Source organism: Cynocephalus volans, chromosome 5 (assembly GCF_027409185.1).
Source record: "Cynocephalus volans isolate mCynVol1 chromosome 5, mCynVol1.pri, whole genome shotgun sequence".
Classification (NCBI taxonomy): domain Eukaryota; kingdom Metazoa; phylum Chordata; class Mammalia; order Dermoptera; family Cynocephalidae; genus Cynocephalus; species Cynocephalus volans.
The window spans coordinates 148594640-148620622 of NC_084464.1; the positions used below are offsets into that span (position 1 = coordinate 148594640).

The 25983-nt window shown below is 45.4% G+C and overlaps 1 protein-coding gene across 1 annotated transcript in view; it reads right to left on the reverse strand.

The window, feature by feature from the left end:
* Positions 1–25983, reverse strand: part of PPIL4 (peptidylprolyl isomerase like 4) — a 50056-nt gene extending 24073 nt beyond the window's left edge. Inside the window, exons 1-4 of the mRNA XM_063097557.1 lie at positions 25892–25983; positions 867–934; positions 715–779; positions 237–354 (exon numbers count right to left, since the gene is read on the reverse strand). Of these exons, the coding sequence (XP_062953627.1) occupies positions 237–354; positions 715–779; positions 867–934; positions 25892–25961 (321 nt within the window). The 5' untranslated portion in view covers positions 25962–25983. The remainder of the gene's footprint in view (positions 1–236; positions 355–714; positions 780–866; positions 935–25891) is intronic.

Here is a 25983-nt window from a genome sequence, read left to right on the forward strand (position 1 = left end):
TGTTAATTTCTTCTTTGCATTTTTCTGTATTTTCTAAATTCCTCACAATGGGCATGCCTCTCATATCATAGAACAAAATAATGTTTTTTTAATAGGTGAAAAAGTGCAATTTTTTTCTCCTAACAAACATCTTCGGTTGAAATTCTCTCCTTACTGGATAGTTTAAAAAGATAACTTGTGGACTCCTTCCGGTCCTTCAGTTCTAAGCAAAGCTCATCTTCTCACCCATTCCTAACCTGAGATCCATGCTGATCACTGCCATTGTTCACCATGGATACAGTGCCTTTCTTCTTGTGCTTAATTCTTGGCACTTTTTCTGCCTCAAAAAAGCTTGCTTGATCACCATACAGTTGACTGAAAATACATATAATAAGGTTATAAAATATAAGTACTCTCAAAATAAAATACAGAAGTACTAGTAACAGAGAGGGTTACCAACTATTTCTATATAGAAGTGCCACTATGATTCAAAATATTCCTCTTTTTTACTATAGACATTTAGGGAACTTGGGGGAGGGAAGAACCTACGTTTGAACCATATTTAAAATAGCAGATTGAAACATGAGCAGTTCTACTATCCCTCATTTAAAAATAAAAGAACTAGGCTGGCCAATTAGCTCAGTAGGTTAGAGAGCAGTATTAATAACACCAAGGTCAAGGGTTCAGATCCTTGTACCAGCCAGCTGACCAAAAAATTTTAAAAAAAGAACTTACCCAAAAATAGACTCTCCTCCACGACCAGTCCCTGTAGGATCACCAGTTTGTATGATAAAATCCCTCTGTAATATACAAGGATCCTTTGTTAATTTAGAGTTTGCTAGATGGTTCCAACAACAAAAGAACATGACTAACATGCACCAACTCACCTGTACATTGTGAATAAGGCAATAATTGTAGTATTTTATTTTGCACAACTTCAGGAAATTCAAGCAGGCTGAAAGGAAGTAAATACTAAATTTATCACAGTAATCCCGAAATACATGTTTTAACAAGTAAAAGCAGTTAGTGTAACTTAATTTCTAAATTATCATTAGAAGAAAAACAAAAAAATAGTCAAATATACAAAGCCATAAAAAAGGCAACATATTTTAAATCATCTTTTTATTTTCTTTTTCTTTGGATTTTTTTGGCATCTGAGCTAATGCATGAAATTGTCACTTACTTGGGATAAACAATCATTTATTAATGAACCAGTTTTGGTAAAAGAAAAAAGAACAATTAAATTAAAGAGGATAATATAATGTGAAAGGATCCAGAATATAAGAAAATGGACACAGATTATATAAATTAGGGAAAATTAAACATCTAGGGAAAATTTTTTTTCTTTTACAATGATTAAATAGCCCTTCACAAAAATCCATACATTTATCATGAACAAGTTTTATCATACAAATTCACAAGCTTACCCAACAAATATTTAATGAGTACCTTCTAGATGCTTAGCACTGCCATCACAAATGCCATTAAACAATAGTCCCTGCCCTCAACAAGTTCACAGACTACTTGTGGAGAGACACCTAGCAAGTTCTTAAGGCACTAAGTTAGAAACCAGACAGTAAAATACATGAGGCAGTCCCTGCCCTCAAGGAGCTTACATTAAACTGAGGTCTTAAACCTGAACACAAGTAGTCACAATACTAGGCATATCTAATAACACCATTTGTGCCATTTAAATAATAAAATTGTAAAATGTGGTTTCAAAAAATGCCTCAAGAGTTCAAAAGAGATTGTTTCTGGCTAGAGAAATTAGAAACCTCATGGAAACTTAAGGCAAGCATCAAAAGAACTGGATTGGCAGAGAGTAGAGTGAGCATTTCATGCTGGGAGTACATTATGAAAAAACCTGGAAGTGTGAATTTAGTGTCTTTTGGGGTCCAAAGACAAGTCAAAGTTCTGTAATATTCTGGTATTACAGAGTAATAGAGGATAAAAAGGCTGAAGAGAGAAAATGCAGCAAGCTGTTGGAGAGTCTTGAATATCAAGCTTTCAGTTGTTTTTCTTGAATATACTTCTGGGCTGACTATTATACAGATAGAATTAGTCCTTTTACCAGAACACAAAAATAATGGATCTAGGCAATGATCATCAATGGCTGCCAAAATCTTTAGGTGAAAAGCTGATGTGAACACTTTATAAGGTGGACAAGGCCTGAACCCACTGACCAACTTCAACATCACTAAGAGCCAACTAGACATCAAGTTCCTCCACAATGTGATGCAGCTGAAAGCACACACTACCTTATACGAAATATTCTTGCCAAAAATATAAAATCTGAATCTGATCAAGGCTCTACATCTAAGTAGAAATTTATGGGAAACAGAAGGGATAGAGGCAAATGTTAAAAGACAAAAGAAGGATATAATCAGTCAAATCCAAAATGAGAGAAATTCTACAAAATTTTTCAAGAAAAAAAATTGAGGGGGGAGCTATTATTAAGCATATCTAAAAGATATATCAATCAATATAATATACGGACCTTGTTTGGATCCTAGTTTTAACAACCACTTTTAAATGTTTATGAGATAATAGGAAAGTTTAAATGATACTCTTAGCCAATTATGTTATGACCAACGTCAGTCCAAAAATGGCAGCGGGTGGACAGGAAGAACACCCAAAATGGCTGCAGAAAGTTTCAGGTCCCTAGAATAGCACATTTTCCGAGAACAAAGACCCCCCCCCCTTCTTCCTCAGCACCACATCCCCTTCCTGCACATGCGAATTTGTCCACCTATAGGGAAGAACAGTCCAGCTCAGTCTAACGGGATATAAAAGGCCAACCCCAACACTCCCTGCTGCTGCTCTCACTCTCAAGAGGGCAGCCTGCTTGTTCATTTTGCCTGCCTAATACACTGTAGGGGATTGTAAAAAAATATACAAACTTTAGTATACAGTTTTGTGACAAATGCTTGCGAATGACATTCTAAGTAAAGCAGCTTCTAAGGGGCTATTAAGCAGCTTCTAAGGGGCTATTGAGATGTAAAGCAGCTTCTAAGGGGCTATTAAGCAGCTTCTAAAGAGGCCTTACAAAGGGCAGGCGGGCCCAAGTACACTAAACATTCCAAGAAGGGAATGGTCCCCACCCGGTTCCAGGAACTGACTAGTACCTTATCTAAGAGCCTCCTGGCCAGGAGCCAGGGAAGATATACGATTAAGAGAAGCACCATTCCTTATCGGGGGTACCAGCCTGCTGAAGCCCACCTGTAAATCTAAAGGCGCCACAGATCTAGATCTATCGGGGTGCCAGCCTGCTAAAGTCTGCCCATAAATCCAAGGTGCCACAGATAACCAACAACTCATCCTGTCATAAAGATCTGTTCAGGAAAAACGGTACAAAAGGTGCTTGTATTGTAAACTGGGGGCCGCTTCTGTTCTGGAGACGAAGCGACCCCAGCATGCTGGAATAATAAAACCTCATGTTTATTGCAACGGTCTCTATCTCGTGGTCTCTGTGAGGTGAGCCATCCCAACGTGTGGGATCTGTGCATGGTGCACAGGTCTTACATTTTTGGGGGCTCGTCCGGGATTGGCTTGCTCTCCCTGGGACCAGTGACTAGAGAATGGAGGATCGCTCGAGCAGGTACCGCGGTTGTCTGTCTGACTGTGTCTGTTTTTTTGTTGTCTGCTGTAAGCTGTCTGTTATAATCTGGTTTTGGTGGCTCCAGGATGGAGTCATCGGTCTGGTTTCGGTGGCTCTAGGACGGAGTCATCGGTCTGGTTTCAGTGGCTCCGGGCGGAATCACTGGTCTGATTTTATATTTTCTGAGGCTCCGAGGCGGAGCCATCTGTAGTGGCCAAGCGGCGGGTAGACATACCGGCACGTTGCGGCCACAGGAATACTGGAGGATCCTCCAGATTCCTCTGTGGGAGACGAACAAGTTCGGCTCCATGGGAGATCTCTAGGAAGGAGACCCCTCCCGAGTTCTCTGATAATCTGGTTGTGGTGCCCATGGCAAGGGTGCATCAGTGTTTTGTTCTTTGTTTGTCTGGTTGCGTGTGTGTTGGGACTGATGATTTTCTGGGGCGACATGGGGCAGACTGTCTCAACCCCTTTTAAGTCTGACTCTAAAATACTGGACTGATGTAAAGGACAGAGCTAATAATTTGTCTGTGCAGGTTAGAAGGAATAAATGGACCACACTGTGTTCTTCGGAGTGGCCAGCTTTCCAACTCGGCTGGCCCACTGAAGGTTCCTCCTCTCCGCCATTGATTACAGCAGTAAAAAGGAAAATTTTCAGTTCTGAAAGTCACCCAGACCAGATACCTTATATCGTTGTCTGGGAAGGTTTAGTCACGGATCCTCCTCCGTGGGTCCGTCCCTTTGTTCCCTTAACAGGTCCGATGGCTGTATTTGCTCTCCAAGAAGTAAAAAAGAAACCGGAGGTCCTGCCATCCACCAACCCGGACTGGCTTCTTTCTGATCCTCCTCCTCCTCCCTATCCTCCTCCTCTCTGATCACAGGCAGCCAGCCCGTCAGCCCCACCAGAGGACCCACCAGAAAATGAATCCGAGGGAGGGCCTGCTCAAGGGACACACAGTAAACGAGTGGCCTCTCCAGAGGCAATCCATATCTGCCCGCTGCGGGCTTATGGCCCTCCTGATGAAGAGGGCAACCAGCCCTTACAGTACTGGCCTTTCTCCTCTTCCGATCTTTACAACTGGAAAACTCAAAATCCCCCTTTCTCTGAAAACCCCCAAAGTCTCACTAACCTTGTAGAATCCCTCCTCTTTACTCATCAGCCCACATGGGATGACTGTCAGCAGCTTCTCCAGGTCCTGTTCGCCACTGAGGAGAGACAACGGATCCTCCTGGAGGCTCGAAAGAATGTGCCAGGAGACGATGGGTGACCTACCCTCCTCCCTGATGTTATAGATGCAGGGTTCCCGTTGATCAGACCAAACTGGGATTTCAACTCGGCAGAAGGTAGGGAGCACCTGAAGGTCTATCGCCAGGCTCTAATGGCAGGTCTCAGAGGGGCAGCAAAACGCCCCACCAATTTGACTAGGGTAAGAGAGATAATTCAGGGGCCCAATGAGTCTCCATCAGCATTTCTGGATAGACTCATGGAGGCATTCCTTTGGTTTACCCCGTATGATCCTGGTAGTGAAGAGCATAAGGCTACAGTGACGGTTGCTTTTATTGACCAGTCTAGTAGAGACATCAGGAAAAAACTGCAGAAGCTTGAAGGGTTGCAAGTCATTGAGGGAATTAGTGCAGGTGGCTGAAAAAGTTTATCATAATAGAGAGTCAGAAAAAGAAAAAGAAATAAAAAGAGAAAAGCGCCAAGAAAGAAGTTTTCACAAAATTCTGGCCACTGTAGTTAGGGAAACTAGGGAGCCTAATAAGACAGCACCAGGCAGCAAAAAGGGACCCCTGGCAAAGGATCAATGTGCGTACTGTAAGGAGAGAGGACACTGGGTTCGAAACTGCCCCAAGAAAAAGAAAGAGCCTCAGGGCCCCAAAGTCTTGGACCTGCAGGAGGTCAATGACTAGAGGGGATGGGGTTCAGATCCCCTCCCCGAACCCAGGGTAACTCTCAAAGTGGAGGGGAAGCCTACTCAGTTCGTGGTAGATAATGGAGCAGAAAATTCAGTATTACTACGAGCAAATGAACCTCTTCTCAAGAGGAGGTCATGGATACAAGGGGCTACAGGGTACAAACAGTACCCATGGACTACCTGAAGAACAGTGGACCTAGGCATGGGCCGGGTATCCCACTCATTCATGGTCATTCCTGAGTGCCCCTACCCACTGCTGGGAAGAGATTTCCTCACCAAAATGGGTGCTCAAATTCATTTTGACCCCGAGGGACCTTGGGTGCTAAATCAGCAAGGAAAGCCTATCCAGATACTAACTCTCAGGTTAGAAAATGAATACCAATTGTTTGAAAAGCAAGGGCGGGAGACTGGACAGATGGACCGGTGGTTAAAAAACTACCCCCAGGCCTGGGCAGAAACTTCAGGGATAGGGAAAGCTAAAAACCGCCCCCCGTCCATGTAGAACTAAAGGCTCAAGCCAGTCCTATAGCTGTCCGACAATACCCAATGTCCCGAGAAGCACGCGAAGGCATCAGACCCCACATTGCCCGTTTCCTTCAACTGGGGATCCTAAGGAAGTGCCAATCAGCCTGGAACACGCCCTTGCTGCCGGTCCAAAAACCTGGGACTAATGACTACCGACCAGTCCAAGATCTCCGAGAGGTAAACAAACATGTGGCCGACCTCTATGCCACCGTCCCTAATCCCCATAATCTTTTAAGTTCTTTACCTCCCGACAGGACCTGGTATTCGGTACTGGATCTCAAAGATGCATTCTTCTGTTTGCCGCTAACTGCAAAAAGTCAAGATTACTTTGCTTTCGAGTGGAAAGATTCAGAGACTGGCCGAACAGGGCAACTTACATGGACCCGCCTGCCTCAAGGATTCAAAAACTCGCCCACCATCTTTGATGAGGCCCTCCACCAGGACTTAGCCATGTTCTGGGCCTCTAATCCCTAGGTAACTCTGTTGCAGTATGTTAGATGACCTCCTCCTGGCGGCGGCCAACAAGGAACCGTGTCTGGAAGGAACTAAACGTCTCCTTACGGAGTTGGGAGAACTGGGCTATCGAGCCTCCGCCAAAAAGGCTCAGATCTGCAAGCAACAGGTTAGTTACCTGGGGTACCTTCTTAAAGATGGGAAAAGATGGTTGTCTGAGGCCAGAAAAGAGACAGTGTTTCACATTCCACCACCCTCTAACCCAAGACAAGTCAGAGTTTAGGTACTGCCGGGTTCTGCCGCCTGTGGATACCTGGTTTTGCTGAGATGGCAGCCCCATTATATCCCCTCACCAAGGATAGTCAGCCCTTCAAATGGGAAAAAGAGGAGCAACAGGCTTTTGACAACATTAAAACGGCCTTAATGTCTGCACCGGCTTTGGGGCTCCCCGACGTAACTAAGCCCTTCCACCTGTATGTGGCAGAAAATAAGGGGGCTGCAAAGGGGGTCCTGACTCAAAGACTGGGGCCCTGGAAAAGGCCTGTAGCATATCTGACTAAAAAACTAGACCCAGTAGTCTCGGGGTGGCCAGCTTGTCTAAGAATCACAGCGGCAGTCGCAGTTTTAGTAAAAGATGCTGACAAATTGACTATGGGACAGAGTTTAGTAATTTTGGCACCTCATGCCTTAGAGAGTATTGTCCACCAGCCTCCTGACCGCTGGCTCACAAATGCTCGCATGACTCACTATCAGACTCCGTAACTGAATTCAGACCGGGTTACTTTTGCTCCACCGGCAAGCTTAATTCCAGCCACACTGTTACCAGACCTGGACCTCTACCCTCCTATCCATAACTGCCAACAAGTGCTTGCTGAGGCACATGGATGGCTGAAAGACTTGTCAGATCAGCCTCTGACGGATGCCGAAGCCACCTGGTTTATTGACGGCAGCAGTTTCCTGGAGGAAGGAGTACCAAAAGCAGGAGCTGATACAGTAGATGGCCAGAATCTGATATGGGCACAGGCTTTACCTGCCAGAACGTCTGCCCAGAAGGCAGAACTCATCGCCCTCACGAAAACCCTTGAACTAGGAGAGGGCAAAAGAATCAACATCTATATGGACAGTAGGTATGCCTTTGCCACTGCCCATGTGCACGGTGCTATATATCAACAACGGGGTCTACTAACTTCTGAAGGAAAAGAAATCAAAAACAAGGCAGAGATCGTAGCCCTGCTAGAGGCCCTTCACACACCACTAAAAGTGAGTATTATACACTGCCCGGGCCACCAAAAAGGGGATTCCCCCATCGCCAGGGGAAACAATTTGGCCGATTCAGAGGCAAGGGCGGCAGCCCACGGGTCCTCGTCTATTTTGTTGATTAACGTCCCCGAGCCAGAAAAGCCCAAATTTAAATACTCAGATGAGGGCGTAGCAGTGATCTCAAGGGACTCTAATAACCATTTTGATCAGGAAAAAGGGCATTGGCATGCAGCATCAGGCAAGCCTATCTTGCCACAAGAACAAGCCTGCACCATGATCAAACAAATGCACCAGTGGACTCATCTGGGAGTAAACAAATTGACCCAGACTGCCCTGAGGACAGAATATCATATCATAGGGCTAAAACCATTAGCAGAGCAGATAGTTAAAAGCTGCATACCTTGTCAAAAAGTAAATGTCTGCAAAAATACAGCAGGACCTGGCAAGAGACTCAGGAGAGACAGACCAGGGGTGTATTGGGAAGTAGATTTTACAGAGATCAAGCCAGGCAGATATGGTTACAAGTATCTCCTAGTTTTCATAGACACCTTCTCCGGATGGGTGGAAGCATTCCCAACAAAACAAGAAACAGGGGCCAACCCTGTGGCTCACTCGGGAGAGTGCAGCGCTGGGAGCGCTGAGGCTGCGGGTTCGGATCCTATGTAGGGATGGCCGGTGCGCTCACTGGCTGAGCGCAGTCACAAAAAAGGACAAAAAAAAAAAAAGTTTGGGCCAAGCCCGTGGCGCACTCGGGAGAGTGCAGCGCTGGGAGCACAGCGACGCTCGCGCTGCGGGTTTGGATCCTATATAGGAATGGCCGGTGCACTCACTGGCTGAGTGCCAGTCACGAAAAAGACAAAAAAAAAAAAAAAAAAAAAAAACAAGAAACAGCCACTGTCGTGGTCAAGAAAATCCTGGAAGAAATCTTCCCGCGCTTCAGGGTGCCCAAGGTAATCAGGTCCAACAATGGACCCGCCTTCATTGCCAAGGTAAGTCAGGAAGTGACCTCATGTTTATTGCAACGGTCTCTATCTCGTGGTCTTTGTGAGGTGAGCCATCCCAACATGTGGGATCTGTGCATGGTGCACGGGTCTTACAACACTTTGGTTGAGTCCCTGTCTCCTGGTGTGTTTCTTTTGCATATGGGCCGGGTTTCTTTCCTTTCATTGGTGCCGTGACTCGGATTGGCTTCCCCACCTCTAGTGGGACCCCATCTGTTTCTCTGCCAATGGCCCGGCCCGGAGCCCACTCCAGTGATGACACTCAGCCCAGCCCTTCTTCCCAATTGCCACCAGTTTCATCTCTTTCTCTCTCTCTCTCTCTCTCTCTCACTGTGGGGTTTTTGTTTCTGCCAATAGGCATTCATGAGTCCCGGCGCTGGGCGCCCCTCAGCTCTATGACCCTTTGGGTCCCTCAACCACCAGGAAACTAGTGACTACCGCTTCCGGGGTTTGAGATTTCTCGGTAGCCCATCTGAAGCGGGGACGCCCCTTTGGCCATGGTACTCCCTCCTCCCTGTATCACTGGGGGTGCTTCATCGCTCCCGGCTGACTCCCCTCCAAAATGCCTCCTCGATAATCTCAAAACTTTGGGCTTGATCCCAGACATTAAGCCAAAAAGGCTCATCAGGCTTTCTACCGAAGTGTGGCCAGCCTATGATTTAGACAATCAAAATAAGTGGCTCCCTTTTGGGTCTCTAAACGCCGATATTCTTCGGGACTTATAAAACTTTTGTTAACAATCAGGAAAACGGGCCCAAATCCCTTATGTTCAGGCTTTTTCTTACCTTCGGTCAAATCCTGCCTTATACATCCTTTGCAGTCCAGAACAGGTTTTATTAGCCTACAAGCCTTCCCCGCCCGCCTCTGTTCCTACTTCGTCCGACTTCGACCTGGCAGATGAACCCCCTCCATACCAGCAGCGTGCCCTTCTGCCACCACCCCAACCCTCAGTGCCTCCCACACTTCCCGCTCCCCCTTTGCCACCACACCCATCCAGCTCACCTTTTACTTACTCTTGAGCCCATGATGCCCAACCCCCTCCCGCAACTCAGGCGCCACTCTTGGCCATACTCCGTGAGGTGGCCTGCACAGAAGGTATTGTTAGGGTTCAAGTCCCTTTTTCCATGACTGGTATTTCCCAAATTGAAAAGTGCTTAGGTTCATACACAACTAACTCTTTATACTAAAGAGTTTCAGTATCGCTGCCAGGCTTACAGTTTAACTTTTAATGATGCCTACACTATTCACGCAAACACCCTATTGCCAGAGGAACGTAGGAGGATCTGGCAAGAGGCCTGATCCTATGGAGATGAGGTCCATCAGACCAACCCAGCCCAGATGACCGGGGCCCAGGCTGTCCTGGAGATCGATCTCCACTGGGATTATAACACCCCTCCTGGCCTGGCTCACCGAAACCACTTCCTCACTTGTCTTGTGGCAGGGCTCAAAACGGGCTGCCCAAAAAACCTCCATCAAGACCTTGCCCTAAATGCCACACCCCAGGTCACTGGGGGGTAGAATGCCCCAGCCTCCATAGGGAGGCCAGGTCAGTCTCAGACTCCACACCCAACTTTCTGGGCCTGGCATCTGATGACTGACTGGGCCCCGGGATTCCTCAATCCACAACCGCCCTCACCGCCACTGCGGAGCCCGGGGTAGAACTCAAGGCCGAGGGCCACCCTATTTCTTTCCTCATTGATACGGGAGCCACTCTTTCAGCTCTGACAGAGTTTTGGGGACCCACATCGCCATCCGATTTGCCCACTGTCAGGGTGGGAGGAAAAATCATATTTCCTCTAAAAACTCCTTATGTACTATGCCATTTCCAACACCATTCTTTTGCTCATCAGTTTTTGGTCATGCCCCAATGCCCAGCTCACCTGTTGGGCCGGGACATATTGGCAAGGTTTCAGGCCTCCATTTCTTTCCACCATGTCCCATCTTTTCTCCTCACCGTCACGGTGGCAGCCCAAACCCCTTGCAATGCAGGCCCCCTTTTCCAATGCCTGGAGTTGACCCATGAGTATGGGACATATCAACTCCTTAGTTGGCCCACTGTTCACAAATCTGGATTTTTCTTAAAAGTCCCCATCATTTCCCTTGTAAGGCCCAATACTCCCTCCCTACCAGCAGCCTGTTAGGACTACAGCCAATTCTCACGGAGTTATTATAAAAGGGCCTCATTTGGCCCACAAACTCTCCCTACAACACGCCTATTCTGGCAGTTAAAAAATCTACCGGCTCATATCTGCTTGTCCAAGATTTGCGTCTTATCAATAAAGCAGTAATCCCAATCCATCCTTTAGTCCCCAATCCATGCACGCTTTTATCCTCCATTCCCACTTCTTTCACCTTTTTTCAGTTATAGATATGAAAGATGCTTTTTTCACCATTCCTTTACACCCAATTCCCAAAATCTCTTCGCATTCACTTGGAGCAATCCTCAGTCCCATCACTCTCAACAGTTCACTTGGACAGTCCTACCACAAGGCTTCTGCAACAGCCCTCACCTATTCAGGCAGGCTCTAGCAGCAGACCTCCATGATTTAACTTTCACTCATTCTTCCCTCCTCCAGTATGTCGATGACCTTCTTTAATGCAGCCCTTCTTACACCACATCCAAAACCAACAGTTTCCCTCCTCAATTTTCTGGCAAGTAAAGGATACCGGATATCCCCTCACAAAATCCAGGCTTCAAAACCTTCAGTTAAATATCTGGGGGTCCAAATATCACATGGATCCATATGCCCCTTCCTCCTGCCTGCCGCCACCACCCCCACCACCTTCGTCGGAGTGGATGAAAACAAACATTAATGATGGCGGTGCCGGGCAAATACCGGCTGCTGGGCTTAAGGCAGGAGTGACTGCTTGACCCATAAAGGGAGCCCCGAGGAGCGCCAGTCAACGTGACTGCGACAACTCATGCAGTCCTGGAAGCAAAACGCCAGGAGCCTGCGTGCCAGGAGCCTCCCGAGGCGTGAGATATCTGTCTGCGACCTGTACTGTCACTGCAGCCTGGGAGCACTGAACCCTCAGCCAGCAGGCGTGGCAGGTCGGCCCCAGACCGTGGCCTCCGGAATGAGAGCCCCGAGCTACTCTCTGTGCCACAGCTTCACCGGTGAGGGTGACCGTTGACTACTGAAAAAAGGGACCCAAGGTTCACGGCTATCTTCTTAGCAGCAGTGGAACAATGTGTGGAAACCTGCGATCCATTCTCCTTAAATAAATTTCTGGTGTGAGACCCCTGAGTCACTGTTGCCACCACCAAACAGATGTTGGACTTCCCAGCCTCAAAAACTTGTGATGCCCTACCATCACTGAAGTCACCACCAAAGAAAGCCTTCAGCAGATGTGTTCCCCGGACTTTGGACTTCCCAGTCTCAGAAACTATAAGTATTTTTTTCCTAGTTTTTACTACTATAAGTAATGCTATAATAAACATGTTTATAATGGGAAGACGTCCAGCGAGGGAGGCAGAAGCTCCGCGGAGACCACATACCCTGTGGGGCTGCCATCGCACGATATGGCAGATAGGCTTCACTGCTGGCACCTGGCTCCATTCCCAGCCCAGCCCAGTGTGCACAAAGTGGGGAATTTCCGGCAAGGGAGGCGGGGGTTCCGCAGAAACCACACACCCTGCAGGGCCGCCACTGCAATACCCAGCAGGTAGGCTTCACTGCAGGCACCTGGCTCCATTCCAGCCTGGCCTACTGCACTCGGAAAAGGGAGACGTCCGGCAGGGGAGGCGGGAACTCCACAGGGACCACACTGCTGCTGCGCGACCCAGCAGCCCGGCTCAATGCCTACAGAGCACAGAGACTTCCAGCAAGGGAGACAGAAGCTCCATAGAGTTCACACACCCTGGAGGGGGGCCACCGCCACGCGATCCAGCAGCAGGTAGGCTTCACCGCCGCCACTTGGCTCCATTCCAAGCCCGGTCTAGCATGCACAGAGCAGGGAGACATCCTGCAGGGGAAGGGGAAGCTCTGCAGGGACCACACGCTCTGCAGTGCCTCGGTGCATCCCAGGCAGCCCAGGCCAGAGTGCACAGAACAGGGAGAAGCCCAGCATGGGAGGTGGAAGCTCAGCAGAGATCACACACCCTACGGTACCGCCCCATGATCAAGCAGCTCAGCAGAGTCCAAGCTGACCAGAGAAGTGGCTCCCCAGAGAGGCCGAAGACCCAAGGCAACCACACACGCAAGGCACTAGTGGCCAACAGAGCAGTCACTGAGGTAGCCATACCAAATTGGCAACCACAGCAACATCTTAGTCAGTCAATAGTGTCAAACCTGTGGTCTGTGAAACCCCCTGCCGCAATGAATAAACATCAAAAAAAAGATACCAGAAATATGAAAAATCAAGAAAGTATACCACCAAATGATAGTAACTCTCAAGTTCTAGATCCTATAGAACAAGAAGACCTTGAAATGACTGACAAAGAATTTCGAGTGGTAATTCTTTTCTTTTCTTTTTTTTTTTTTTTTGTCTTTTTCGTGACTGGCACTCAGCCAGTAAGTGCACCGGCCATTCCTATGTAGGATCTGAACCCGCGGCGGGAGCGTCGCTGCGCCACAGGCTCGGCCCTTGAGTGCTAATTCTAAGGAAACTGAATGAGATACAAGAAAACTCAGCTAGACATCATGATGAAATGAGGAAGAGTATACAAGACCTGAAAGAGGAAATGTACAAGGAAATCAATGTCTGAAAAAAAATGTAGCAGAACTTGCTGAACTGAAGAAGTTATTCAGCGAAATAAAAAACACAACGGAGAGTTTAACCAGCAGACTTGTGGAAGTTGAAGAGAGAACCTCTGAACTTGAAGATGGGCTGTTTGAAATAACACAAGCAGACAAAAAAAAAGAAAAAAGAATCAAAGGCTTTGAAGAAAATCTGAGAGAGATATCAGACAACCTTAAGCGCTCAAATATCCGAGTCATGGGTATTCCAGAAGGGGAGGAAAAAGGAGATTGCATTGAAAACATACTCAACAAAATAGTTGCAGAAAACATCCCTGGTATAGGAAAAATCACAGATCTTCAGATCCAGGAAGCTCAACGATCTCCAAACGTATTCAACCCAAAAAGGTCTTCTCCAAGACATGTTATAGTCAAATTGGCAAAACTCAAAGACAAAGAGAGAACCTTAAAAGCTGCAAGAGAGAAGCGTCAAATCACCTATAAGGGAGCCCCAATCAGGCTAACATCAGACTTTTCATCACAAACCCTAAAAGCCAGAAAGAAATGGGATGATATATTCAAAATATTAAAAGACAGAGACTGTCAGCCAAGAATAATCTACCCTGCAAGGCTATACTTCTGAAATGAGGGGCAAATAGTATATTTCTCAGACAAACAAAAACTGCGGGAGTTCACCACCACACGACCACCCTTACAAGAAATTCTCAAGGGAGTACTGGGTTTGGTTCCTGAAAAATAACTACCACTGCCATAAAAACCCAAGAAAAATCTAAACCCACGAGTATAATAAAAATGGCATTCACGAAGAGAAAATAAACAAACAAAAAGGCTATCTACAACCTAAGGAACCAACAAACACAGAAAACAAACAGTAAATCAGAAAGCAAGGAACAAAAGACACCTAAGACAACCAAACAACAATCAATAAAATGCTAGGAATAAATCAACACTTTTCAATAACAACTCTTAATGTAAAAGGCTTAAATTCCCCAATCAAAAGACACAGACTGCCTGACTGGATTAAAAAGGAGGACCCAACTATATGCTGCCTTCCAGAGACCCACCTCACCCATAAAGACTCACACAGATTAAGAGTGAAAGGATGGAAAATGATTTACAATGCAAACAGAAAAGAAAAATGAGCTGGAGTAGCTATTCTTATATCTGACAAAATGGACTTTAAACTAAACACCATAAAAAGAGACAATGAGGGACACTATGTAATGATAAAAGGAGTGATCCATCAAGAAGACATAACAATCAAAAATATGTACGCACCCAATGTTGGAGCAGCCAGATTTATAAAACAAACTCTATTAGACCTAAAGAAGGAAATAGACACTAATACTATAATAGCAGGGCACCTGAACACCCCACTGTCAATAATGGACAGATCATCTAGGCAAAGAATCAGCAGAGAAACACAAGATCTAAACAATACTCTAGACCATTTGGACTTGGCAGATATCTACAGAACATTACATCCAACAGCCTCAGAATATTCATTCTTCTCATCAGCACATGGATCATTCTCCAGGATATATCACATATTAGGTCACAGATCAAGTCTCAACAAATTCAAAAAATTGGAATTATCCCATGTATTTTCTCAGACCACAATGGATTAAAATTAGAAATCAATAACAAATGAAATTCTGGAAACTATACAAACACATGGAAATTAAACAGCAGTCTACTTAATGACATATGGGTCCAAGAAGAAATCAAGCAGGAAATCAAAAAATTTCTTGAAACTAATGAAAACAATGATACATCAGACCAAAACTTGTGGGATAGTGCAAAAGCAGTATTAAGGGGGAAATTTATTGCATTAAATGCTCACCTCAGAAGAATGGAAAGATGGCAAGTGAACAACCTAACACTTCACCTTAAAGAACTAGAAAAACAAGAACAATCCAAACCTCAAATTAGCAGACGGAAAGAAATCATTAAGATCAGAGCAGAACTTAATGAAATTGAAACCCAAAAAACAATTCAAAAGATCAATGAATCAAAAAGTTGGTTTTTTGAAAAGATAAATAAAATTGACAAACCATTAGCATGGCTAACAAAAAAAAGAAGAGAGAAGATTCAAATAACAAAAATTAGAAAGGAAAAAGGCAATATTACAACTGATTCATCTGAAATACAAGGAATCATTCGAGACTACTATAAACAACTATACGCCAACAAATTTGAAAATCAGGAGGAAATGGATAAATTTCTGGACACACACATGCTCCCAAAACTGAGCCATGAAGACGTGGAAAATTTGAACAGACCAATAACAATAAAGGAGATTGAAGCTGTTATCAGAAGGCTCCCAACAAAGAAAAGCCCAGGACCAGATGGATTCACAGCAGAATTTTACCAAACATTCAAAGAGGAATTGACACCGATTCTTTACAAACTATTCCAAAAGATTAAAACGGATGCAAATCTCCCAAACTCATTCTATGAAGCAAACATCATCCTGATACCAAAACCAGGTAAAGATATAACCAAAAAAGAAAACAACAGGCCGATATCCTTGATGAATATAGATGCAAAAATCCTCACTAAAATACTAGCAAACAGAATACAGCAATACATACGTAAAATTATTTACCACGATCAAGTGGGATTCATCCCAGGGATGCAAGGTTGGTTCAACATACGCAAATCAATAAATGTGATACAACATATTAATAAAATCAAACACAAGGACCATATGATCATCTCTATAGATGCCAAAGGAGCATTTGATAAAATTCAACCCTCATTCATGACAAAGACCCTCTATAAGTTAGGTATAGGTGGAAGTTATCTCAACATAATTAAAGCCATATATGATAAACCCACTGCCAATATCATCCTGAATGGGGAAAAGCTGAAAGCTTTTCCTTTAAGAATAGGAACTAGACAAGGATGCCCACTCTCACCACTCCTATTCAACATAGTGTTGGAAGTACTAGCCAGAGCAATCAGAGAAGAGAAAGAAATAAAGGGCATCCAGATTGGAAAAGATGAAGTCAAACTGTCCCTGTTTGCAGATGACGTGATCCTATATATCGAACAGCCTAAAGCCTCTACCAAAAAACTCTTGGAGTTGATAAATGATTTCAGCACAGTAGCAGGATACAAAATCAAAACACAAAAATCAGGAGCATTTCTATTCTCCAATAGTGAACATCCAGAAAGAGAAATCAAGAAAGCTTGCCCACTTACAATAGCCACCAAAAAAATAAAATACTTAGGAATTGAGTTAAACAAGGATGTCAAAAATCTCTATAATGAGAACTACAAACCACTGCTGAGAGAAATTAGAGAGGATACAAGAAGATGGAAGGATATCCTATGCTCTTGGATTGGAAGAATCAACATAGTGAAAATGTCCATACTACCCAAAGTGATACACAAATTCAATGCAATCCGCATCAAAATTCCAATGACATTTTTCTCAGAAATGGAAAGAACTATCCAGACATTTATATGGAATAACAAAAGACCACACATAGCCAAAGCAACGCTGAGCAAAAAAAATAAAGCTGAAGGCATAACACTACCTGAATTTAAACTATACTGCAAAGCTATAATAACCAAAACAGTATGGTACTGGCATAAAAAGAGACACACTGATCAATGGAATAGAATAGAGAATCCAGAAATCAACCCACACACCTACAGCCATCTGATCTTTGACAAAGACACCAAGCCTATACACTGGGGAAGAGACTGCCTCTTTAGCAAACGGTGCTGGGAGAACTGGATATCAATAGGCAGGAGAATGAAACTAGACCCATACCTTTCACCATACACTAAAGTCAACTTAAAATGGATTAAAGAATTAAATATACACCCTGAAACAATAAAACTTCTTAAAGAAAACATAGGAGAAACACTTCAGGAAATAGGACTGGACACAGACTTCATGAATACGACCCCAAAAGCATGGGCAACCAAAGGAAAAATAAACACATGGGATTATATCAAACTAAAAAGCTTCTGCACAGCAAAAGAAACAATTAACAGAGTTAAAAGACAACCAACAGAGTGGGAGAAAATATTTGCAAAATATACATCCGACAAAGGATTAATATCCAGAATATTTGAGGAACTCAAACAACTTTACAAGAAAAAAACAAGCAACCCAATTAAGAAATGGGCAAAAGAGCTAAGTAGGCATTTCTCTAAGGAAGATATACAAATGGCCAACAGACATGTGAAAAAATGCTCAACATCACTCAGCATCCGGGAAATGCAAATCAAAACTACACTGAGATACCATCTCAACCCAGTTAGGATGGCTAAAATCCAAAAGACTCTGAACGACAAATGCTGGCGAGGTTGTGGAGAAAAAGGAACTCTCATACATTGTTGGTGGGACTGCAAAATGGTGCAGCCTCTATGGAAATGGTATGGAGGTTCCTCAAACAATTGCAGATAGATCTGCCATATGACCCAGGTATCCCACGGCTGGGAATATACCCAGAGGAATGGAAATCATCAAGTCGAAGGTATACCTGTTCCCCAATGTTCATTGCAGCACTCTTTACAAGAGCCAAGAGTTGGAACCAGCCCAAATGTCCATCATCGGATGAGCGGATATGGAAAATGTGGTATATCTACACAATGGAATACTACTCAGCTATAAAAACGAATGAAATACTGCCATTTGCAACAACATGGATGGACCTTGAGAGAATTATATTAAGTGAAACAAGTCAGGCACAGAAAGAGAAATACCACATGTTCTCACTTATTGGTGGGAGCTAGAAATAAATAAATAAATTCACACAAAAAAAAAAAACGGGGGGGGAGGGGGGAAGAAGACATAACAACTACAGTTCCTTGAAGTTGATACGACATGCAAACAGAAAGGACATTGTTGGGTGGGAGGGGGGAGACGGAAGAGGGAGGGAGGTTTCGGTAATGGGCCACAATAATCAACCACATTGTATATCGACAAAATAAAATTTAAAATAAAATAAAATAAAATAAACAAATATGAAGACATGAAGGACAATAGGAGAATCTCAAAACATGCACCCACACTGTAGATGCATTTGATGGGAAGATTTCCTGATTGAACCAATTGGGGAAAGGGCTTACAGATGCACAAGGGAGGAAGAATTGCCCCCAAAATTACGGAAACTGGTATTTCTATGTCCTTGTAGATTGATTGAGATATGCCAAATTGGCCAAATTGTCAAATTGTACTTTAAATTGCCTCATTTGTGGAAAGCTAGCCAAAACACTGTATTGGAAAATGTTAAATATATAGTGTATCATGTGTAATTCATTTACTAGGATTATATTTCTTACTGTTTTAATTGGTTGTTTTTTTCTATGGATCAACATTTTCTGATCATTTAATTGCTGGAGAAGGAGGGTGTTTCATTTTCCAACTGTTTCTTAATTGTAAGAAATAACATAATGTGTAAATTTAAAATATATCAGCCTTCCCAGATTAAAAACTATAAATATGTGTAAAGAATTAAAACAAACAAAACAAACAAACAAACAAATATCACATGGATCCAAAGCTATTACAACAGAGTGAAAACAGCACCTCCAGGAGCTACCCATCCCCAAGTCTAAAGATGAAACACTGTCCTTTTTGGGCCTTGCGGGCTATTTTTGAGCTTGGATTCCAAATTACTCTCTTTTGGCCAAACCCTTATATGAAGCCTCCAAAGGAGATCCAACTGAACCCTTCAAGGACTCCATTGAGTCCTCTTTTGAGAGCCTCAAATGAGACCTTACCACAGCGCCAGCCCTACATTTATCTGATATGCAATGTCCCTTCTTTTTATATGTTCATGAGAATAAAGGTTTCGGACTGGGTGTACTTGGACAACAACAAGGATCCACTTTCGCCCCTGTAGCCTATTTACCCAAGAAGCTTGACCCCACAGTCCGTGGCTGCGCCCCATGTCTTAGGGCACTGGCCGCTGCCCATGTTCTCCTCCGGGAGGCAAAAAAGCTCACATTTGGTAGCCCCACCACTATAGTTTCGCCCCATCATTTAAAAGACCTCCTGACTTACAAGGGATTACAAACCTTCCCGCCCTGCTGGATTTTATCCCTCCTTGTCTCTTTCACTCAAGAACCCTCTATAACGTTTCAGACTTGTGCCCCTTTACACCCCGCTTCCCTTTTGCCCATTTCAGAAGGGACCCCTTTCCACCATTGCCTCGAGTCATTAAAAGCCCTCCTTCCTTGCCCCTCTCACATTTCCAAGGGCCTTCTAGATAACCCCGCCAATACCTGGTTCACAGATGGCAGTTCCTTTTCGTTTGAGGGTAAACAAAAGGCAGGATATGCGATCGTATCTCCCACTCACATCATTGAGGCCAGACCTCTGCCACCAAACACTACCAACCAACAGGTGAAGCTCATTGCAGTTATTCAGGCTTTTGAATTATCGGCAGACAAATCCCTTATGTTATACACTGATTCTAAATATGTTTTCCACATAATTTTATCACATGCAGCAATTTGGAAGGAGAGGGGTTTATTGAACACAAAAGGTGTCACAATCACCAATTCCAGATTAATTTCCCAACTTCTACGGGCATCTTTATTGCCCTCCAAGATCAGCATAGCCCACTGTCAGTCACACCAATCTGACTCTCTCCTGTCACAGTGGGAAATTCCAGGGCAGACCAGGTGTCTAGGCAAGCGGGTCTGTCTTCAGACCCATCCTTAATTTTGCTTGCCCTTTTGCCAGATCCCCCACAGGGTCTCTCCCTCAACCCACACAAACAAAGTCTTTTATCTGCATTCTTTATTTCACCACAATACGTAGAGTTTAAAATTGTTTTTGACTTCTTTCTTTTCTTTAACCCCAGAAGATAAGGTCTACCTCCAAAACTTGGCCAAAACTTGCCAAGTATGCCCAAAAAACAAACCCCAATACTCTATTACATCCATCTTCCTTCCCCTCCCATCAGGCAAGGGGACACCTTCCTGGGACAGACTGGCAAACAGACTTCACCCATATGCCAAAGGTCCATAAACATTCATACCTCTTAGTTTTAGTGGACACGTTTTCAGGGTGGGTAGAGGCATTCCCCACATCTAACAAGAGGGCATCCACAGTTGCCTCCCTTCTCCTTACGCACATTATTCCACGATTCGGGGTCCCCACATCCTTCCAGTCAGACAACGGCCCTGAATTCGTTTCCCAAGTTACACAAGGTATCATAAAAGGCCTTAACATCCCATGGCATTTTCATATACCATATCATCCTCAGTCCTCAGGAAAGGTTGAGCGCACCAACAGAACTCTTAAGAACATCCTCACTAAACTATCTCTGGAACTTCACACCAGTTGGGTTGCATTGCTTCCCTTGGCTTTATTCCAGCTCCGGGCTCTCCCGAAACAGCCCTCTTCTCTATCCCCATTTGAGGTCATGTATGGTCGCCCAGCTTTGCCTCCCAGGATGGCCCCTTCCTCCGGGGCGTTGCCAGAGCACCTCACCTTTCCCCTCCTTTCTTTCATGAGCTCTGAGCTTTGGAAACACCAGGAAACCCTTCTGTCTGACCCATCCAGGTCTCATGTTTCTTTCCCTTTAACCCCTAGAGATTGGGTATACTTCTCTCCCGAAGTCGAAAGGGGTCCCTTAACCCCAAAATGGGAGGAACCTTTTAAAGTTGTTCTTTGTACACCTACAGCTACCTGGTTGGAAGAAGGCCCAGGAAAATTAACCCCGTGGATATCTCCAGGTTAAAGCCAGCCAGGTCACCTGACCACGGAACGGAGCCTCACCACTCAGGTTGTTCCCACAAGCTCACCTGCTCCATTTCTCCCACCAACCCCTTAAAACTCCACATATCCCGAACCCTCACACTTCCCCCAATTCCCAAATAATCTATATCTTATCCATGCAAGTTTGGATTCTCGGATGTGGTCCATTTCTCATCATCCTTCAGTGGTGGAATGCATGGGCCTCCACAGGGCTGTTTTCCCAAATTACAATACCCACCTGCGAGATAGAGGTCTTTTGGGACCCAATAATACAATTAGAATCTCAGGCACCACAAGGGCCCTACATCCACTTAGAGGCCTGGGAAATTGAGTGGGAAGACGAGGTCGGGTGGACAGATGAGGAACAGATCTACACCTAACCATCTGACGAAACTCAGGGACACCCCTCCCCCCAAGGGAACCACCAGTCAGGCCTCAGTCCTTTCAAACTGGGCAGCCTTTTATGTTCTTCTCCCGCCTACTCACAACTTTCCAGACATCCCCGCAGGATGCATGAATGGCACAACCCTTGGGGCCTACCCAGGTGTAGTGGTCATGTCATCACTCTCCTCCTAATTCTGCCTCTTAGCCCTGCTGCCACTAACACGGGATACAGATGGCAATTCTACCTCACAGAAACCTGGAAGAATGATCGTGAAACCACCCATGCCCGCGTTCTTTCCACCGCCGACTGCCTGCCACAGGGATGTCAATCTATGCTTCATCTTCCCTTTACTGCTTTCAATTCCGTCCTGCAGGGACATTATAGTTACTCCGTCATTTTCTTTGTTTACAACCAAACCAAGTACAATTGTTACACTTACTGGATGGAAACTAACAGCGGTTTCCCTTATTTTTATTGCAATATGCACATTGCTTCCCCACTAGGGAAGGGCCAATGCCTCCAGGACAATGGAACCCACTACTGGTTAAGCATTCCAGATCCCTGGCACTCCAGATGGGCTGAGGGTGTTAAGGCTAAATTATACCCAATCTCATATACCTCTTACCCCACCGCTTCCCTCCAGATTTATAGGACTTACATATACCCAATCCCTCAAACCTATTCCACCCTCAATGATTTAACTCAGACCATCCAGACACAGGAACAGCTCCTCGAAAAACACCTACAAACCACCCCTCATCAAAATCAGGGCCCCTTCTCCTGGATACAGCTCATCCAGCAGGGCGCCATCCTCGCCAATCTCTCAGGCATGGGTAACCTGTCCCACTGCTTTCTTTGTGCTGCTTTGGGTAAATCCCCATTAGTGGCCAACCCCCTCCCTGGCCCATTCAATTCACCCACCACCCCAACTTCAGCTCCTTCTTCCCCCCTCCAGGACATTCCCTTGTTTACTAACCCCTCAAATTCAATAATTCCCTTCTGCTATACCACCCCTAATTCCTCTCTCTGCAATAAAATCCAACAAAATGGTACCATCCAACATGCCCCCGTTGGAGGTTTCTTTTGGTGCAATGGCACCCTCTCTAAGGCCCTCAACAACTTGGCCTCCCTCCTTTGCCGACCTGTTTCATTGGTTCCCCAGCTATAGACAGTTGACCGTCTACAGTTAGGCTGAAGTTACTGCCTTAGTTAGTTCCCCAGACAAACAAAAACAGGCAGTTTTCCTCCCTCTGGTCCTCAGGGTTTCCTTGGCCTCCTCTCTGGTGGCCTCAGGACTAAGCACGGGGACACTTATCCACTCTACAGACTCAAGTAGAGATCTTTCAGAAAAACTCCAGGCGGCCATCGAGGACTCAGCAAAGTCCTTGGCCTCGTTGCAATGCCAAATCACCTCACTGGCCCAAGTAACTCTCCAAAACAGGCGTGCCTTAGACTTCCTCATGGCAGGAAGGGGTGCCACTTGCATGTTCCTCAATGAGGAATGCTGTTATTACATCTATGAAATGGGTGTAATTGAAACCAATCTCCAAAATTTGGCCAAGATCCGTGAGTCTCTCAAGAACAAATACCGCCAGGGGGACCCCACCTCACCTCAGTGGTGGCAGTCCTCATTAACCTCATGGCTCCTCCCCTTTTTAAGCCCACTCCTCCTCATCAGGATATTATTAACTCTGGCCCCTTGTGCCCTTCCCTTCATTCAGGAACGAATTCACGTGGTGTCTCAGGTTTCTGTCAACCAGCTCATCCTCAAGGAATACTTGCCACTGCCAAATGGTGAAGACACGTCTCCTATCTTTCCTCCACGCCGTTCAGGACAGTTGGTTACTCCTTAACATCTGCCAGGCCACAGATGTGTTCGAGAGGCTCAGCGACCTGTGGCTCCAAGGGACGTCTCCACCTTCTCACCCGCAGAAATCAGAACTTTCAGCGCCTGGCTATACAGCCTTATACTCCTCAGGTTTGGTTAACCATACCTCCCCTCTTTCCTTTCCCCATACTGCCCCCTCCTTCTTCACCCCCAATCAGCAGGAAGTAGCCAGAGACAACGACGCCCGTTTTCTAATCTAAACCAAAGAGGGAGGAATGTTAGCCAATTATGTTATGACCAACGTCAGTCCAAAAATGGCAGCGGGTGGACAGGAAGAACACCCAAAATGGCTGCAGAAAGTTTCAGGTCCCTAGAACACCACATTTTTCCGAGAACAAAACCCCCCGTCCCCCTTACTCCTCACCACGACATCCCCTTCCCACGACATGAATTTCTCCACCTATAGGGAAGAACAGTCCAGCTCAGCCTAACGGGATATAAAAGGCCCACCCCAACACTCCCTGCTGCTGCTCCCACTCTCCAGAGGGCAGCCCGCTTGTTCATTTTGCCTGCCTAATACACTTTGGTTGAGTCCCTGTCTCCCGGTGTGTTTCTTTTGTGTACGGGCCGGGTTTTTTTACTTTCACTAAGAAATTACTGCTAATTTTTTAAGGTGTGATAATGATTCGAAGTTTTTTATTCAAAAAAAAAAAGTCCTTACCTTTTACAGATACGTACTGAAGTGATTATGGATTAAATAAATCCAGTGGAGGTGGGGATATTAGAAATGAAACAAGATTGGTTGTGTGCTGACAACTGTTAAATAAGATAAAAGTGTCAAAGGAACTCAAAAGAAAACAAGACCAAATGATAAAAAATAAAATTCCCTATAACACCTTTGAACCCCTGGATCCAGCCATCCTTAAAGCCAAGTTACCTCAGTAATAAGAGGCAATCAATTATTTTCCTTATTTAAGCCAGTTTGAGTTGGGTTTTTATCTCCTGTACAAAAAGTCCTAACTAATACAACACACTTATGCGCTTTAGTCAATATAATGAACCTCCAGTGGGTGCCCTCAGAGAGGCAGGCATTGTACTAAGTACTCCGGATAATTAAGATACAGTTCCTCCTCTCATTGGTGTTTACATTCTTGAGGGACGACAAGACTTTCAAATAATTCCAGGACAGGAGGTAAATGTTATAATAAAATGTATTATGTGATTTATAAAAAGACCTTAACCAGAACAGATGAAAAGCATCTAACTCTGCTTAGGGAGGAGGCAGAGCTTCACAGAAGAGATCATACTTGATCTGAGACATGAATAAGTAGGAAGTCTGCCAGAAGGACGAGGGTAGAGAGGAATGTGGGGTGGAGGCAACGGTCACAGAATAGCAAGAACATATGGAAGACTTGTAGCATTTCTTAGGGGGCAGGGAGAAGAGAGCGTGAGAGAAAGTGTAGCATGGCAGGAGGCACTTATTGTACAATATCAAGTTTGTTTCTTCCTCTTTGACAGACTGCATTCCATGGGGACAGGACCCTAATTGTAACAAATCTCTTCTGGTCTCGGTTTTTTCCTACTCTTATAAATTCATCACACTGCTGCCCATTACCTTACTAAAAGACCAACTATGCCATGCCTCAATCCTGCTTTTAAAACCTTCAAAGGCTCTGGTCATCAGTAGGACACACAAGACTATTCACGACCTGACCTAAACATATCCAATCAGACTCGCAGTCTGCCTTTCCACACCACATACCTTTCCTTCCAGCCACGCCGAACTACTTGCCATCTCCAGCAGATTCCAAACAAACTGCTAAGAAAAGCTTCACTCCCACTCGTCTCTGAAAGAGCTAGTTCAAGTGCTCTAGTCTTTGCTTGCTTAGCCCCCCCACCCAAGGATTACTCCCTCCTCCGGTTTCCATAGCAACTTACACATTCTTCTAACTACAACACTTACAAAGTTAAAAACGGGTTCCCGGGTCGATTTCTCCCGAAGGAAAATGAGACCCTCACGACAAGACCCCTAGCCCACCAGTGCCTTGCAGGTTGTCTACACCTCCGGACACCGCCTTCCTCCATGCAGGCGGGATGACCACACTCGCCGCGCCAAGCACCTCCTATCTGCTTCCGTCAAGACTTACTGATTCCACACCAGGCAATACCTACTGTGTTCCTCTCACCCGTGAGGAAAGCACCAGAAAGCCACAAAAGCTATGGGCACTGTACCCGCGGCCCGCATCACCCACCCCCCACGCCCACAGGCGGTTAATGACCGCAAACACCCTCCACCCGATGCCAACGCCGGTACGGGGGAAGGGCTGCTACGGCTCAAACGGACCCTCCTCACGGAAACTTCTCTCTGCAGGATCCGCTAACAAAACAGCCGGGTGCGGGCACCAGCAGCTCGGAAGCTCGAGCCAGTCGCCGCCGGGGACGGCACAAGACGGCAAAGTGGGGAAACGGGCTCAGGGGCCGGGCGAGCGGAGAGAGGGACGCGGGCCTCACCGCGCGGCCGCTCCTCGGTGTACAGGTCGATGACGACGTCGCCCAAAGTGGTCTCCAGCAGAACCGCCATGGCGCCCGCTCCTCCTCCGCAA